The sequence below is a fragment of the Rhyacophila brunnea genome, unplaced genomic scaffold (genome assembly GCF_057557595.1).
Source record: "Rhyacophila brunnea isolate RB1 unplaced genomic scaffold, BYU_Rbru_1.0 scaffold_13, whole genome shotgun sequence".
Taxonomy (NCBI): Eukaryota; Metazoa; Arthropoda; class Insecta; order Trichoptera; family Rhyacophilidae; genus Rhyacophila; species Rhyacophila brunnea.
Genome location: NW_028232785.1, coordinates 38,430,778 through 38,444,309, shown reverse-complemented (window position 1 = coordinate 38,444,309; position 13,532 = coordinate 38,430,778). Strand labels below are relative to the sequence as shown.

At 32.5% G+C, this 13,532-nt stretch overlaps 2 protein-coding genes across 3 annotated transcripts; both read left to right on the top strand.

Annotated features, from left to right (window-relative positions):
• The first annotated feature begins 2,327 nt into the window (after positions 1-2,327).
• Positions 2,328-10,664, top strand: LOC147077469 (uncharacterized). Of its 2 annotated transcripts, none has more exons than XR_015069465.1 (5): positions 2,328-2,527; positions 2,832-2,978; positions 5,276-5,424; positions 6,288-6,440; positions 8,503-9,743. XR_015069465.1 is itself a non-coding variant. In XM_085940841.1 (5 exons), exons 1-5 carry the CDS (start codon positions 2,381-2,383, stop codon positions 8,539-8,541), a joined length of 846 nt encoding a protein of 281 aa, XP_085796967.1. In that variant the 5' UTR covers positions 2,328-2,380; the 3' UTR covers positions 8,542-10,664. The 2 variants fall into 2 exon arrangements, 1 of the variants encoding a protein (XP_085796967.1); XM_085940841.1 differs by having other exon boundaries at positions 5,276-5,635; positions 8,503-10,664.
• On the top strand, positions 8,557-10,149 carry LOC147077470 (uncharacterized). Its single transcript, XM_085940839.1, has one exon. It carries the CDS (start codon positions 8,626-8,628, stop codon positions 10,147-10,149), a length of 1,524 nt encoding a protein of 507 aa, XP_085796965.1. The 5' UTR covers positions 8,557-8,625.
• Positions 10,665-13,532: the final 2,868 nt, after the last annotated feature.

Sequence of the window (13,532 nt, the reverse complement as noted above, 5' to 3'; positions counted from 1 at the left end):
GAAAAAATCGTGTGAAAATAATACATCTGCGTAGGTATTACTAAATGATACAAACATCGAACAATGCATCTCAGACTCTGGTCATTTGGGTAATTGTCTAACTATATTATAATTATTTATTCGCTTATTTATTTATTGATATCTTAAATTGTATGTTTCAGCTTAGTGGTAGGTGTATATTTTATTATTAATGTATCCATACTATGGCCCCCACAAGGGGGAAGCTGACAGGGCTCTAGCCTGGGGCCCGGGCTCGATAAGTGAGATAAACACATATCACAAATTTACTCTAATAGCAAAAAATTCGCCTGCGGCGCTATTTTCCTTCAATAATGATATTATTTAAAATTATGTGGTTACACAATACAATTTATAATTGTGTAGCGACTAGCGATACTCAAAAACTCCATAATTCAAGTGTATGTATTAAAATATACAAAAAAACACTAAATATACACATCAATTTTAACGCGTACACCATTTGGAAAACATTACTGTAGAGCGTCACACTGCTTTTATCTCTAGCGATAGGTAAAGGGGGGGGCGCCAAAGATCCTAACATGGGGCCCGCTTCAGGATGAGGGGGCCATGCTTCATACAACACATTTTTTAGATATTGGAGTAATGAAAGGATGATAAAAAAAATGGGGCGGCATTTTGACACTGCCTAGGGGCGGCATTTTGTCTAGGGACGTCACTGTGCACACACCATTTACAAAAATCAAGTTTTATATTAACTAATGTAAAGCTATAGATGTTTAAAATGTACAATATGACTAACTGACAATAATTGAGAATAAGGTTATAAAGAAATATTTTGTCTACCCTAGTGTAAAAATAAGTAGTGGCCATACAAACAAAATATTTTTTACTAGGCAGAATTACACTTGGAGGGCGGAATAACCCCATTTGACGGTACCTCACATCCGAGAAGACCCGGGAAGCACGTTTGACAAAGCCCAACAATAATAATAAACAATTAAATTATTTAAGGTACCTACCTATTCATAAATAATTGTTTGTTATGCTACATTATTGTCCGTAATATACTTTTCAGTACATATTTCGGCCATAGATAATTATACGTATTGCGGCAACACTCATCTAAAATTAATATACCTTAAGGCGCTAAGAACCAAAAACAAAAAAAACTGACATTTTTATAGAAAAGTGTTCTACATACTAACGCCAATAACTTCAACTATGGTCTAAGTGCCTCAAGCAAGTCAAAAAAATACAGCAAAATATTTAAACCAGCTGTCGACGTTGTAAGTCCGTTGGCCTGTTTTATTTATAATGGTGTAAATAGCACTACAGTCAAGTGGTCAACCTCATTCAATGTAAAATGGCTGTAGATGGTGTGTTGACACTTGCAAGTTCTTAATACCTAAAATTATAGAAACCGCCGTGACTGCTTCACACTGTAAAACCACATTTTTCAAAAGGTCTGCTTCATGAAATTTTACTGCAATGACTCCAAAGAGATTGGACTCCTCCCAGAGGTAGCACACAAATCGAGTGTTTAAAGTCAGACAACGTTATCTAAAAAAAAGTGTTTTTTTATGAGACAACGTTATTTTACATTTATGGCTACATGATAGTCAAACAACGTTATGTCAATCTTTTCTAATTTCTTATTAAATCGTCAGTAAAGTTTAACGCTAACTACACAAGTTACCCTTGTTTTCATATTTTTTTAAAACTATCCCTATAAATTAACATCATCATAAGCAAGATAAATGTACAATACACAATAAATTATAAAATATTAACATTAGGTTTTAAATAAACATTTCCCTTGTTGTGTTACAAGAATCTAAAATAACGATTTTTGGCTCTCCTGTAAAGTTGCACTTTTGTAGATAGTGTTGTTTGACACTAAGTCCTCGAAATGTCAGTGTGTACTCGTTTTGTGAGAGAAAGTTCTATTTCTGTGAAATTAGGTACACTTTGCTGCAAATGGGCCATACTTGGACATAAAAACACCCCACTGAGTATTTTTTTATATCAACACAAGCTTACAACCAATTTATGATAAACGTATTTTCATTATAAAAAGTTCCCGCAATAAAAACTTTATTAGGATTCAGGGTAAGAAAAAATAATTCAAATGGATGTAAGTATTTTATTATTAAAAACACAAAAAACACAATAATATTATGAAAAATTATACACAAATCTTTATTGAATTCAATCAATTATTATTAAATTGTGTCACCGTGTCAAGACTTGACCGTGACACTTTATGTAATGTATCTATTATAAATATTATTAGTTTCGACGGAAAACACTTCTAAGTATTGTGGCAACACTTTTCTAACATTACCCTGAAAGTATCCTGGCTATCGCGCGCGTTGTTCCTGCCATATTTACACTTAACATGGATGTAAAGCAAGAATGTAATGGAGAACACTCCGATATCGAAGGGAAGTCTTTTTCTGACACGCTGACTAGCTATCCAAACAACCCGGACCCTCGCTTTCATGTAACGCAAGAGAATGCGGACGCTTCAAGTTGCAATTTCGAGGTTAGTTTTTGGAAACTAAATTCCTTTACAATCAATAATTTAAATTGAGAATAAGAATGATTAGTTTGATATTGTAAACTGTGGTTTTTTTACATACTATGTAGGAACATAAGTTGATATTAAACTTTGTTTAAAAAAAATACATGTTTATACAATTTGACAGCTATGATACATACATGTGATATAGGTTAGGTTATCTACCAATTCATATTAAATATAATTATTATACATCGTTGTACGGACGTTACATAAACTGGAATTGGTTTTATAGTGCTATATATGCTTTTAATAATGCTTTTTCCAGTACCATAAGGCGGACCTCTCCGATAAAACATTCGATAATCAACCAGCTGTCGTCAAGCGCGAGATTATTGAAGATATATCACACCCATTATATGATGAAGGTCCTCAACAAGGTTGTTCGTATTCAGATTACAGGCCAATACATCAGGTATGTTCAATTGTAGGTAGGTATATGTGCCGTTTTCTTCCATTGATGCCGTCTTATATTAAAGGTTTGAATTTGTAATGCATCTTTGAATCTTGATTAGGAACCATTATATTATAAGTCGGTCAAACTTGTTTCCTTTATTGATTGCGGAGTAGATTCGAGCTATTGGCGATTGCTAAAACAGATATTTTGAGACAGTATTGAGTAGGTATATAAATCTTTTGTTAAATCACGGAAGTATATTTAAATATGATGATTTATACATCGCATGCATTCGAATGTAAAGTAATAATTAATGCGATTATCTAAAATTGTGCTTAATTGTTTGGTGAATAAAATTAATCGCCCGTAAGTCCTTTTTATGTAGGAAATACAAGCCTATTGTCTATAAAAATAACTACTTGCAGCCATAAAATACCATAAACGGAAGCAATATCTACGTGAAATGAGGTGAGAATAGACCAATTCTATTGTCAACACTTTTTGTAACATTAATGTAAGCCTCAAATTGACTAAATTACCTACCATGCTGCATGACAACATAAATTTAGGCGTTCCAGCTAAACGGTTTGACAGGTCAAAACTGGCGTACTGCGCATGCGTTATAAATAAACCGGAATAGTTTTAGATTTAACGTTTAGTTCACTGTACCAGCAAACTTCAAACCATTTTCTGACCGTCAGAAGTGGTTTGGTTTGAAACGTCAACCACTTCTCACGATCTGTCAAAGTAATAACTGTCCAGACGGAACCTAACCTAAAAATGATAGTCATTTATTATATTCCGTACCTATGTCATATTCTCAACATAATATTGCGTTACCTATGAACATTATAATATTTTGAGGATTAAGAAAAATTGAGATTCTTATGCATTTATATATCGTGAGATGTTCATATTAATATTTGAGACATTTACACAGTAGGAGTTCAGTAGAATTAGGTCGGTTATTATAGCGTAGTAACCGATACCTATTATTAATTAGTAACCATATGCGAACAATACACCGATTTTGGTCGTATTGTCCCATGATTCCACCCTAATTTTCTATGCATAGAGTTCGATTCGATATCATCACTTTGGTATTTAGTGAGGGGTGGGGGTCGCTACTCGACCGATAAATTACAACAGAATGGATAGACTCGACTAAATGATTTTACTTAGGTACTCGACTCAATTTGTCTGTTCGTACGCGTTTAGTTACTAAATTTCTCGCCACTCGACTAAACTACTCGCCTGATCCGAACCGGGCTTAAGGGTGTCTCCATGAGCGTAGCGACAAAATCAAACCTCATTGACGTGCCTATTCAATCGTGAAGACTCAACACCTGAAAGGAAATTTTTGAACAAATTGGTTCGCAAACAAGAAGCAAAACCCAACAGTGTCTTCAAAGGAGGCATTGTGCTTCGAACGGTGTCCAATAATGGAACAAAAATACTGAATGCACATTTATGGTCGCGTAAGAGTTTGCATTTTATTTTTGTCTATGCTCACATGACAGCTAGTGTGAGTTGTCATTAGATTTTCCATCCTGGAAATGAATATATCTGCCAATGGTTTCGATAACCGGAATCGTTTCACAAAAGCCGTCTGTCATTTTGAATGGATCCGTCCGGTTACCAACTCTTAACAACAAAATTTCAGCGTGAATCACTTCCATTTTGGATACGTGTAAAATAACCTAAAATGTGGTAATGACATTATCATATTATTTAATCAGTACTTATTAGTTATCGCTGAATTCTTAAAACGATTGATTGTTAAAGAACATGCTTACTTCAATATTTTACCTTATAATAGTGTTATTACAATATTCAGTACCCACGACAATGTGAACGGAACTTCCGGTGTATTTTACAAACCTAATATTGCTAAAATATCTATGTTTCTGTATAACCAAACACAATAAATACTTAATTGAGAATTTAAATACACAACAACACTTCCAACGGTAATATATAAAAGACAAAAAACAATAAATAAAGAGCCTTTAACATTACGTTCCGACATTTAATCTGTTTACCTTCTGTCAAAATTAGCGCCTCAACCGTCAAAGCTTATGAAGCTCAAAAGCCTCCGCCACTTTCAGACGCGGTTGTCAAAATCTAATTAGAAATTAAATTTTTCATACATTCTAATCACCTTCTCATACAATGACTTCGATACTGCTTCGTAAAAAATTGCTCTTCTAGGTGGTCATAGTCTAGAAACTTTACATTCTTTATGTCGTTTTATTTTTTATATTGTTAGTGTAAATGTTTTGATTGATTTATGTTTGTATTTTATTTCTTGACAGACTCCGCTCGTAAACCGCGACATGTATTGTATGATAGCACCTGATATCTTTGAGAGACAATCTGCACAGTTATTTGGTGAAATTGAAGTGCAAGAAATGGACATCAAAAAGGAAATAGCGCTTACTTCTGCGAAACAAGTCCGTCTAAGGTTACACAGAGCTTCATTTTTCGATAGAAATTTTGTTTGCAACGTGTGTTGTAATTTTTTTTCAACTGCGCACATTTTGAAGTACCATAAACGTATGCACGATGCGTCGCTGACTTTAGGTGAAGTGACTTTTCCATGCGCACAAGCCGTCGACAAAAGCAGTCACTTGTATGAAAAGTTTGATGCGCCAACGTTTGGCAGTGGTTCACAGGTAACTCATATAATTAATATATATGCTCATTTGATTATTGTTGTAAGGTATATAATGTATTATAATACATTGTCATCTGATACGTATCTGTATACTATACTAAACTTATATATATATATTATATTGTAATACAAAATGGGTATCATCCAGCGGCAAAGGGTGTAAATAGGCTTCTAATATTCAACATAAATATGGTGCACACAAAACTTCATCGTTCGTATCTACGTATTTATTTTCATTAAAGTAACACCAAAATAATTTACTGATAGTTTTTAAAATTTAACAAAATCCCTGTGAACCTAAGCCTCAATATATTATATCATACAGAATTTTTGATATTTTATAGATGGAAGAATATTTTTTATTTATTTTGGTTGGGTATAGGTAAGGCTTAATGGATTTTAAAAAACTAACCCAGCCATCTGTAATATGTACTCTTAATTGAACTAAAACAAACAAGAATGACCACAAGATTTCACTATTTTGTCGGATTGCCATAACATTGGAATGTCGTTCGGTGATTATACATTCACCTACCAAATTAAGTCATAATTTGTGGGCCAGCGATGAAAGAAAGAGCTCTGGGAAACCCTTTCTGGCTAATCGTAATGATGATACTGTTACATAATATTAATAATGTTGTTATTTTCAGAAGTGTGAAAACGGTCTGATGAATATTAAGTATGAGAATAATGATGAGGGAGTCAACATCAATGAAGAATTTGTTGATAATGCAATTCGCCAAATTAATGCTGAATTAACTCAACCTGGCTCCTCTAATCTACAATACAAGCCATTAGACCAGGTATGTTACATTACATAGTTATTTTTTTTTAAATCCGATGAAACTTTGAATTGTAAAAAAAACTACAAGTTACAATTTACAAAAAAATATTATTTTTCGAAAAATCGATACCTTCATGGCATTAACAGAAAGTGATGTCGGGCATGTGGCCTTAGTATTCTCAATTAACCAAATTCTGGGTGCCCAATTTGGTCTACTTTTATTATATCTAGTTGAAAATAAATCACCGTTTTTTAAAATAAATCCATAATATTTAAATCAAAATATTAATCATGGTTTGACAAGGATTTCCGTTGACCTTAACGTGAGCTTTGGCCCCATTTTTGAAGAATTGTGCGTCGATGCAACCAGCGCGTAAACCACATGAAATGGTGCATTACTCTAGATGTAATGAATTCTAGGGAGTCTTCTGGATTAGTCTTTTTTCGTGTGGACAATTTTCCTTATTAACAAACGCGTGCAAACATGAGCGTCATCGCTAAACGCAATTTTGCGGTAAATTGAAGTTATAAGTTGCGTAAATCGACAACAGATTTTCCAAGTAAATTTGGATAATTTATTATTGTTTGTTGTTTGAGTGGTTCTGTTCATGAAGAATTGCAAGGCTAGGTATACTGATCATTAGGTATGCTCACATACTGTAACTTAAGGGCGGACATGCTCTGCGTAGGTCAAAATTGAGTTTTTATTGTATTTTCAAACCATGATCCTGGACATTCCTTAAACGTTGTAGATAATCTATTTATATGATTTTGAAGCCTTATTATCCTTTATATTTATTTTAAATCAATTAAAAATAATTAAATTAAAAATCTTTTTTTTTAAAACGGTACATGTTCAAACACGCGCGTTAACATGATCTTACTCCCTACTTCAGCTTTAGTTTGTCAATTTTTCAAAAAAACAATACCTTATTTTTATGTCAATAATTATTATAAAGCAATCATTATTCGTAGGATGTGCATCACACTTAAATGGTCAAAAACATAGCTTATAATTAGTATCTTTAGAATTATCTTCAAATGTGTTAATCTTGCCTTTTTTTGAATAATAAAATGCCTAATTCTTGTCAAATTTGGGATCACAGAGATTAACAATATAATTTTTTATCGTAAATATTTTACTAAAATTATCTCGTCATTAATTATACTAATAGTTTTATAATTGCGTTTAAAAATTAATAAATGTAAAGAATCTTAACACCACTGCACATTCATGTACCGAAATATGACTATATTCTAAAACATTAGAGCGAGAGGCTTAAAAGAATACAATTTTATGTAATAAAATAATCAAATGTTTAAGATAAATATAAATGATAATACGGCTTCAAAATTATATAAATAGATTATCTACCACGTTTAAGGAATGTCCAGTATCATGGTTTGAAAATGCAATAAAAGCTCCATTTTGACCTACGCTGAGCATGTACCCCTTAAAGTTTAGAAGTATTTTTATTTAGCTACATATTTTTCCGACTTATACGTAAATGAAAACTCTGCACTTCTTGGTAATATTTGTTTGCGTGTCTCTGATAATTATCTTAGAAATCGAGTGCATCCATTTTTTGTTTGTTGGGCAATAAGTTTGTACAACCAAATCACTTTAGATATTGACATATTTCACCTGCGTCAGGATGAGTATAAGTGGGCAATGTTTTATAAATTCTTAAAATAGGGTCTGCTTAGCTCATCCGGTGACTACCTTGTTATTTTAATTTTTTAATGTCCACACTAATTCTACTGTTTTAATGGTCATCTTTTTTTTCTTTAATATATATGTAATACTCTTTTATTAATATTTATTTTCTTCTAAATGTCATGTTGTGAACGTCTTATATTAATAATTTGTAATGTTCACCACAATTAAAATATATATATATATATATAAAAATATCAACAAGTGAGCGCAGTGTAACGTATCGATTTGACAGAAAAACACTTAACAAACGACATGGTATCAGTGCTATATTAGGAAACATTGGAACATATTAAGTATATTTTATTGATATTTTTTACATCGTATTGCTTTGAATATATTAATATTCCCATTCTTTTTGTAGATTTCTACCCAGAAATGTTTTGCAGTACGTAAGAGTTAACCATTGGACATCGTTAAAAAATATTCTGTTGATAATGACCCGAGTAACAACAAAATAGCACATGCAATCAATAAAAACATAAAAATGATGTTGCAGCATTCGGAAATAACCATTGATGAACAGAACATCAAACATGAATTTCAGAAATTATATTTGCCAAAAGAGGGTCGAATTAAGTTGAGAAGAGTTACATATTTTCCACGTAACTTTATTTGTAACAATTGTTGTGGAGTGTTTGACACCGTAAAACATCTAAATCATCACTACGTTTCATGCACGGAGTCTCAGCATCCTAAGTTATATAAAACACATATTGGTAAAAAACCACATCAGTGTGATGTGTGTTTTAAAAATTTTCTGCAAATGGGTAACCTTAAAAAACATAAAATGATACACACTGGTGAAAAACCATATCAATGCGATGTGTGTTTTAAAAAGTTCAACGCAAATAATATACTGAAAAGACATAAAATTATCCATACTGGTGAAAAACCAAATCAATGCGATGTATGTTTAAAGAATTTCCAGCAGATTGGTACTCTCAAAATACATAAAAGGACTCACACTGTTGAAAAACCACATCAATGCGATGTTTGTTTAAAGAATTTTCAGCAAATTTGTGATCTCAAAAAACATAAAATGACACATACTGGTGAAAAACCACATCAATGCGATGTATGTTCTAAAAAGTTCATCAGAAATAGTGTTTTAAAATTACATAAAATGACACACACTGGCGAAAAACCACATCAATGCGATGTGTGTTTTAAAAAATTTCTGCATATGGGTAATTTTAAAACACACCAATTGACACATACTGGTAAAAAACCACATCAATGCGATGTGTGTTCTAAAAAGTTCATCACAAAAAGTAAACTCAAACAACATAAAATGACACATACGGGTGAAAAACCACATCAATGCAATGTGTGTTTTAAAATATTCTCTCTAAGTAGTTATCTCAAAACACATAAAATGACCCATACTGGTGAAAAACCACATCATTGCGATGTGTGTTTAAAAAAGTTCATCTCAACTAGTAATCTCAAAAAACATAAAATGACACACACTGGTGAAAAACCACATCAATGCGATGTGTGTTTTAAAAAATTTCTGCAAAATGGACATTTAAAAACACATAAAATGACACATAGTGGTAAAAAACCACATCAATGCGATGTGTGTTCTAAAAAGTTCATCACAAAAAGTAAACTCAAACAACATAAAATGACACATACGGGTGAAAAACCACATCAATGCAATGTGTGTTTTAAAACATTCATCACAAAAAATCAACTCAAAAAACATAAATTGAACCATACTGGTGAAAAACCACATCAATGCGATGTGTGTTCTAAAAAGTTCATCGAAAATAGTAAACTAAAGTTACATCAAATGACACATACGGGTGAAAAACCACATCAATGCGATGTGTGTTCTAAAAAGTTCATCACAAAAAGTAAACTCAAACAACATAGAATGACACATACGGGTGAAAAACCACATCAATGCAATGTGTGTTTTAAAACATTCATCACAAAAAATCAACTCAAAAAACATAAATTGAACCATACTGGTGAAAAACCACATCAATGCGATGTGGTTTAATAAAATAAAATTGCATCATTCGAGTTCATTCATTCAATGATATATCCTGGAAATTTCTTGGTTAGTACGTAAATGGATGCTGCCTTGAACACTATAGTATCTCTCTTCTTTTCTTGGTCGTGCACTCATGGCTGAGGATCGTGACCACATTTCAATTTCGCCAGCCTTTGAGCGACCAAGACTTTCCATCCTTCTCGATCTTTATAGTATATGTAGACGAAAACGAAGTGATTATTGGGTGCCTCCTGAATAGGATCATCCTAAGAAACATTTTCCGCAGAATTTCGAATGTGTGTATCAAGCCTTGATTATTTCTTATAATTCGGTCTCACATTACTTATTGATACATCCCCGGAGAAATTTTCCTTCATTGACGTCCACCATGGAACGATTGCAATTTTTGTAAAATCAATAAATATGTATTAATACTATCGACCAAATGTATGGATGAGGATTTAGGTATGTATAAGTCTATATTAGGTAAGTTTATATGTATCTTTTTTAAAAAATGTTATAAAAAAGAATCTAAAAGTAAAACACTAATATCTCTTTAATTAACCCCATCAATTATTTTTCTTAGAATTGACGATTTACACCTCTTGAATGTAGTATTTTTATTGTTCATAAAGAATAATGATCTATTATTATGTTTTGACGATTTATTATTATATGCTTTCGAGTGTATTGTTATTAATAAGATAGGGTTTTTTACTGACACTTCAACTATTCATAATTTGTTTATTGTATTTTTTGTAACCTTTGACTTGATAGGTAGGTAATGGAGTTTTACCTACTTTATTGTATTGATTTATTATATAAGCTAAAGTAAAGAGAGTTCGTTGACAGTGTGTTTACATTTGGTGAGTGTACACGGCGCCTGAAGATGCCGAAAGGCGAAACCCGGGTCGCAAAAAACGTCTAAAATGGAATAGTACAGAGCTTGAATATATTAGAATAATTATTTATTTTGATAATAAAATGTTAGTCGTTATTTTGTTAGTGTGTGGTGAATTGTGCTATGTAAATGAATGATAATACAGAATACTATAATTTACCCGTAGTAGAACAAGAATTGTAATTCAATGTAATCATTATAAAACCTAATTTTAAATGAAATGGCATATGTGTGTAACGTCATGCATTGTATGAGAGAGTCTTAGCCTGTGGGCCTCGTAGGGGCGGCCAGGTCGAGCGGAGCCAAAAAATGTATGGGTACCACCATGAAAGCGCGGAGAGTGAGCGGTAGACAGTCTGGCCGCTCGTCGAATTTGCAGCGTTTCGAGCGGCTAGCTAGCGGTGTGTCAAACAAAATTGACTGTTCCCTCGCCCTTCCTTTCCCCGACTTCAAAAAACGTCTGCAATTGGTAGCGTTAGGTAGCCGCTGCTATGAATCTTTTGGATCACAAAATAGTTTGTGTTTTACGCGCGTCTTAGTTTGCTATTCATTTTTATTTGAAGGAAAATACCTACTAAGCCCATATTATTATAAATTACACTAGCATGTACCTATACTTTTAAGTTTTTTTTTTTTTAATATGTACAGGTATAAATAATCTAATGCATTTAAGTTTTGTACTATGTATTCCATTTGAGTCGTTTTTTGCGACCCGGTTTTTGACTTACGGCATCTTCAGGCACTATGCGCACTCATCAATAGTAAATAAACACTGTCAATAAATGCAGTTAATTATATCTTATATAATAAAATTAATACAACAAAGTAGGTACCTACCTATTGAGTCAAGATTACCTACATATTGCCTGAAGATGTCGAATGCAGAGATGCAGAATTCCTCCAACTCACACGTACGTGTACATATAAAAAATAAACCACCAATATTATGTGTCATCACTGTCATCTTCAATAATAATTGGATAGGGAAATAGATACGTTGTTATTGTTATTAGGTACGTTGGTAGTATTCTTTATCAAGTCTCTAAGCCCGCCACTGATATAGGTACACTGATGAAATTTATTTACGATAGTTTTAGATTTAAAATGCACATTAACCTTGATTTTGATATTAACAAGGTACACAATATGTAACAGAGCAAGGTTCCAATGAATTCGGCGAATGGTTGATAACCATTCCTCGTAGGTAACCAAGCTTCTTTGCCGGACGAACTATTTGGCGTATGTTTTTGGTCCTCGCACTATGTAAGATATAAAAAAAGTCTATAGGTATTATAGCAGGTACGTCCAAAATATTGTAATTTTGAAATCGGAAATGTCTATTTTTAACTAAATAAAAATACATACCTACTATAATTACGTTATTCCTGCTCCATTGTATTTTTTTAATTATGCGGAACATAAAATGAAATATTATTATTATATTGCTGGCGACAAAATAATTTTGTTATGGGTGTAATAATAATAATGCCGATTGCTTACGCGGCAACTAATAACTTTCTTTTTAATTTATTACGTCAGGTGTCATGTTTCTTGTCAAAACCATACGCGGTCAGCGCTGCGAAACCTTTTATTATTTTATTATATTATTTAATTCTGAATAAAATAATGTATAATTAATTTTTACCAGATTTTATATAATACTAGCTGAAGTACCCGGCTTCGCACGGGGTCGCTTCGTGGTTATATTTATCTTAGATATTTGAAAAATAATAAGAGGTTATTATTTCTTTACTATTAAAATATCTGTGTAATACAATATGGCAATATGAAAATAATTATAATAGGAGTAAAGGTCAAACATAAGAACACTAAATTAAAATCGAATCCAAAATATGAAAACGTTATTAATGTTATAAATATGTAATAAAAAAAAATCAAAATTGGATGGAACAAACAAACAACAAACTTTGTATGTTATATAATAATAATTTAGAAACCGCACACAACTACAAAAGTTTCATCGCAATCGGATGAATGGTATAGGAACGCATACGAATAGTAGAAGAAGATGATTTTCTAATTCAGAAACCTTCGTGGGCATGCGCATGACAACTCACCAAAGTTTCATTGCAATCGGATTAATGGTATAGGAACGCATACGAATAGAAGAAGAAGAAGATGGTTGTACTAATTCAAAAACCTTCGCGGGCTTGCGCACAACAACTGGTCAAAATTTCATCACAATCGGATGAATGGCATAAGAACGCATACAAATAGAAGAAGAAAAAGATGATTGTAGTAATTCAGAAACCTTTGCGGGCAAGGGCACAACAACTCACCAAAGTTTCATTGCAATCGGATGAATGGTATAGGAACGCATACGAATAGAAGAAGAAGAAGATGGTTGTACTAATTTAGAACTCTTCGCGGGCGTGCTCACAACAACTGGTCAAAATTTCATCGCAATCGGATGAATGGTATAAGAACGCATACAAATAGAAGAAGATAGAATAGAAGAAAAAGAAAA

Bases quoted from the DNA above. Each gene is read 5' to 3' on its own strand.
- LOC147077469 (XM_085940841.1), top strand. From the start codon at position 2,381: ATGGATGTAAAGCAAGAATGTAATGGAGAACACTCCGATATCGAAGGG. The intron at 5,636-6,287 runs GTAACTCATATA...TGTTATTTTCAG, and splicing joins CGTTTGGCAGTGGTTCACAG to AAGTGTGAAAACGGTCTGAT. The intron at 6,441-8,502 runs GTATGTTACATT...TTCTTTTTGTAG, and splicing joins AATACAAGCCATTAGACCAG to ATTTCTACCCAGAAATGTTT.
- LOC147077470 (XM_085940839.1), top strand. From the start codon at position 8,626: ATGATGTTGCAGCATTCGGAAATAACCATTGATGAACAGAACATCAAA.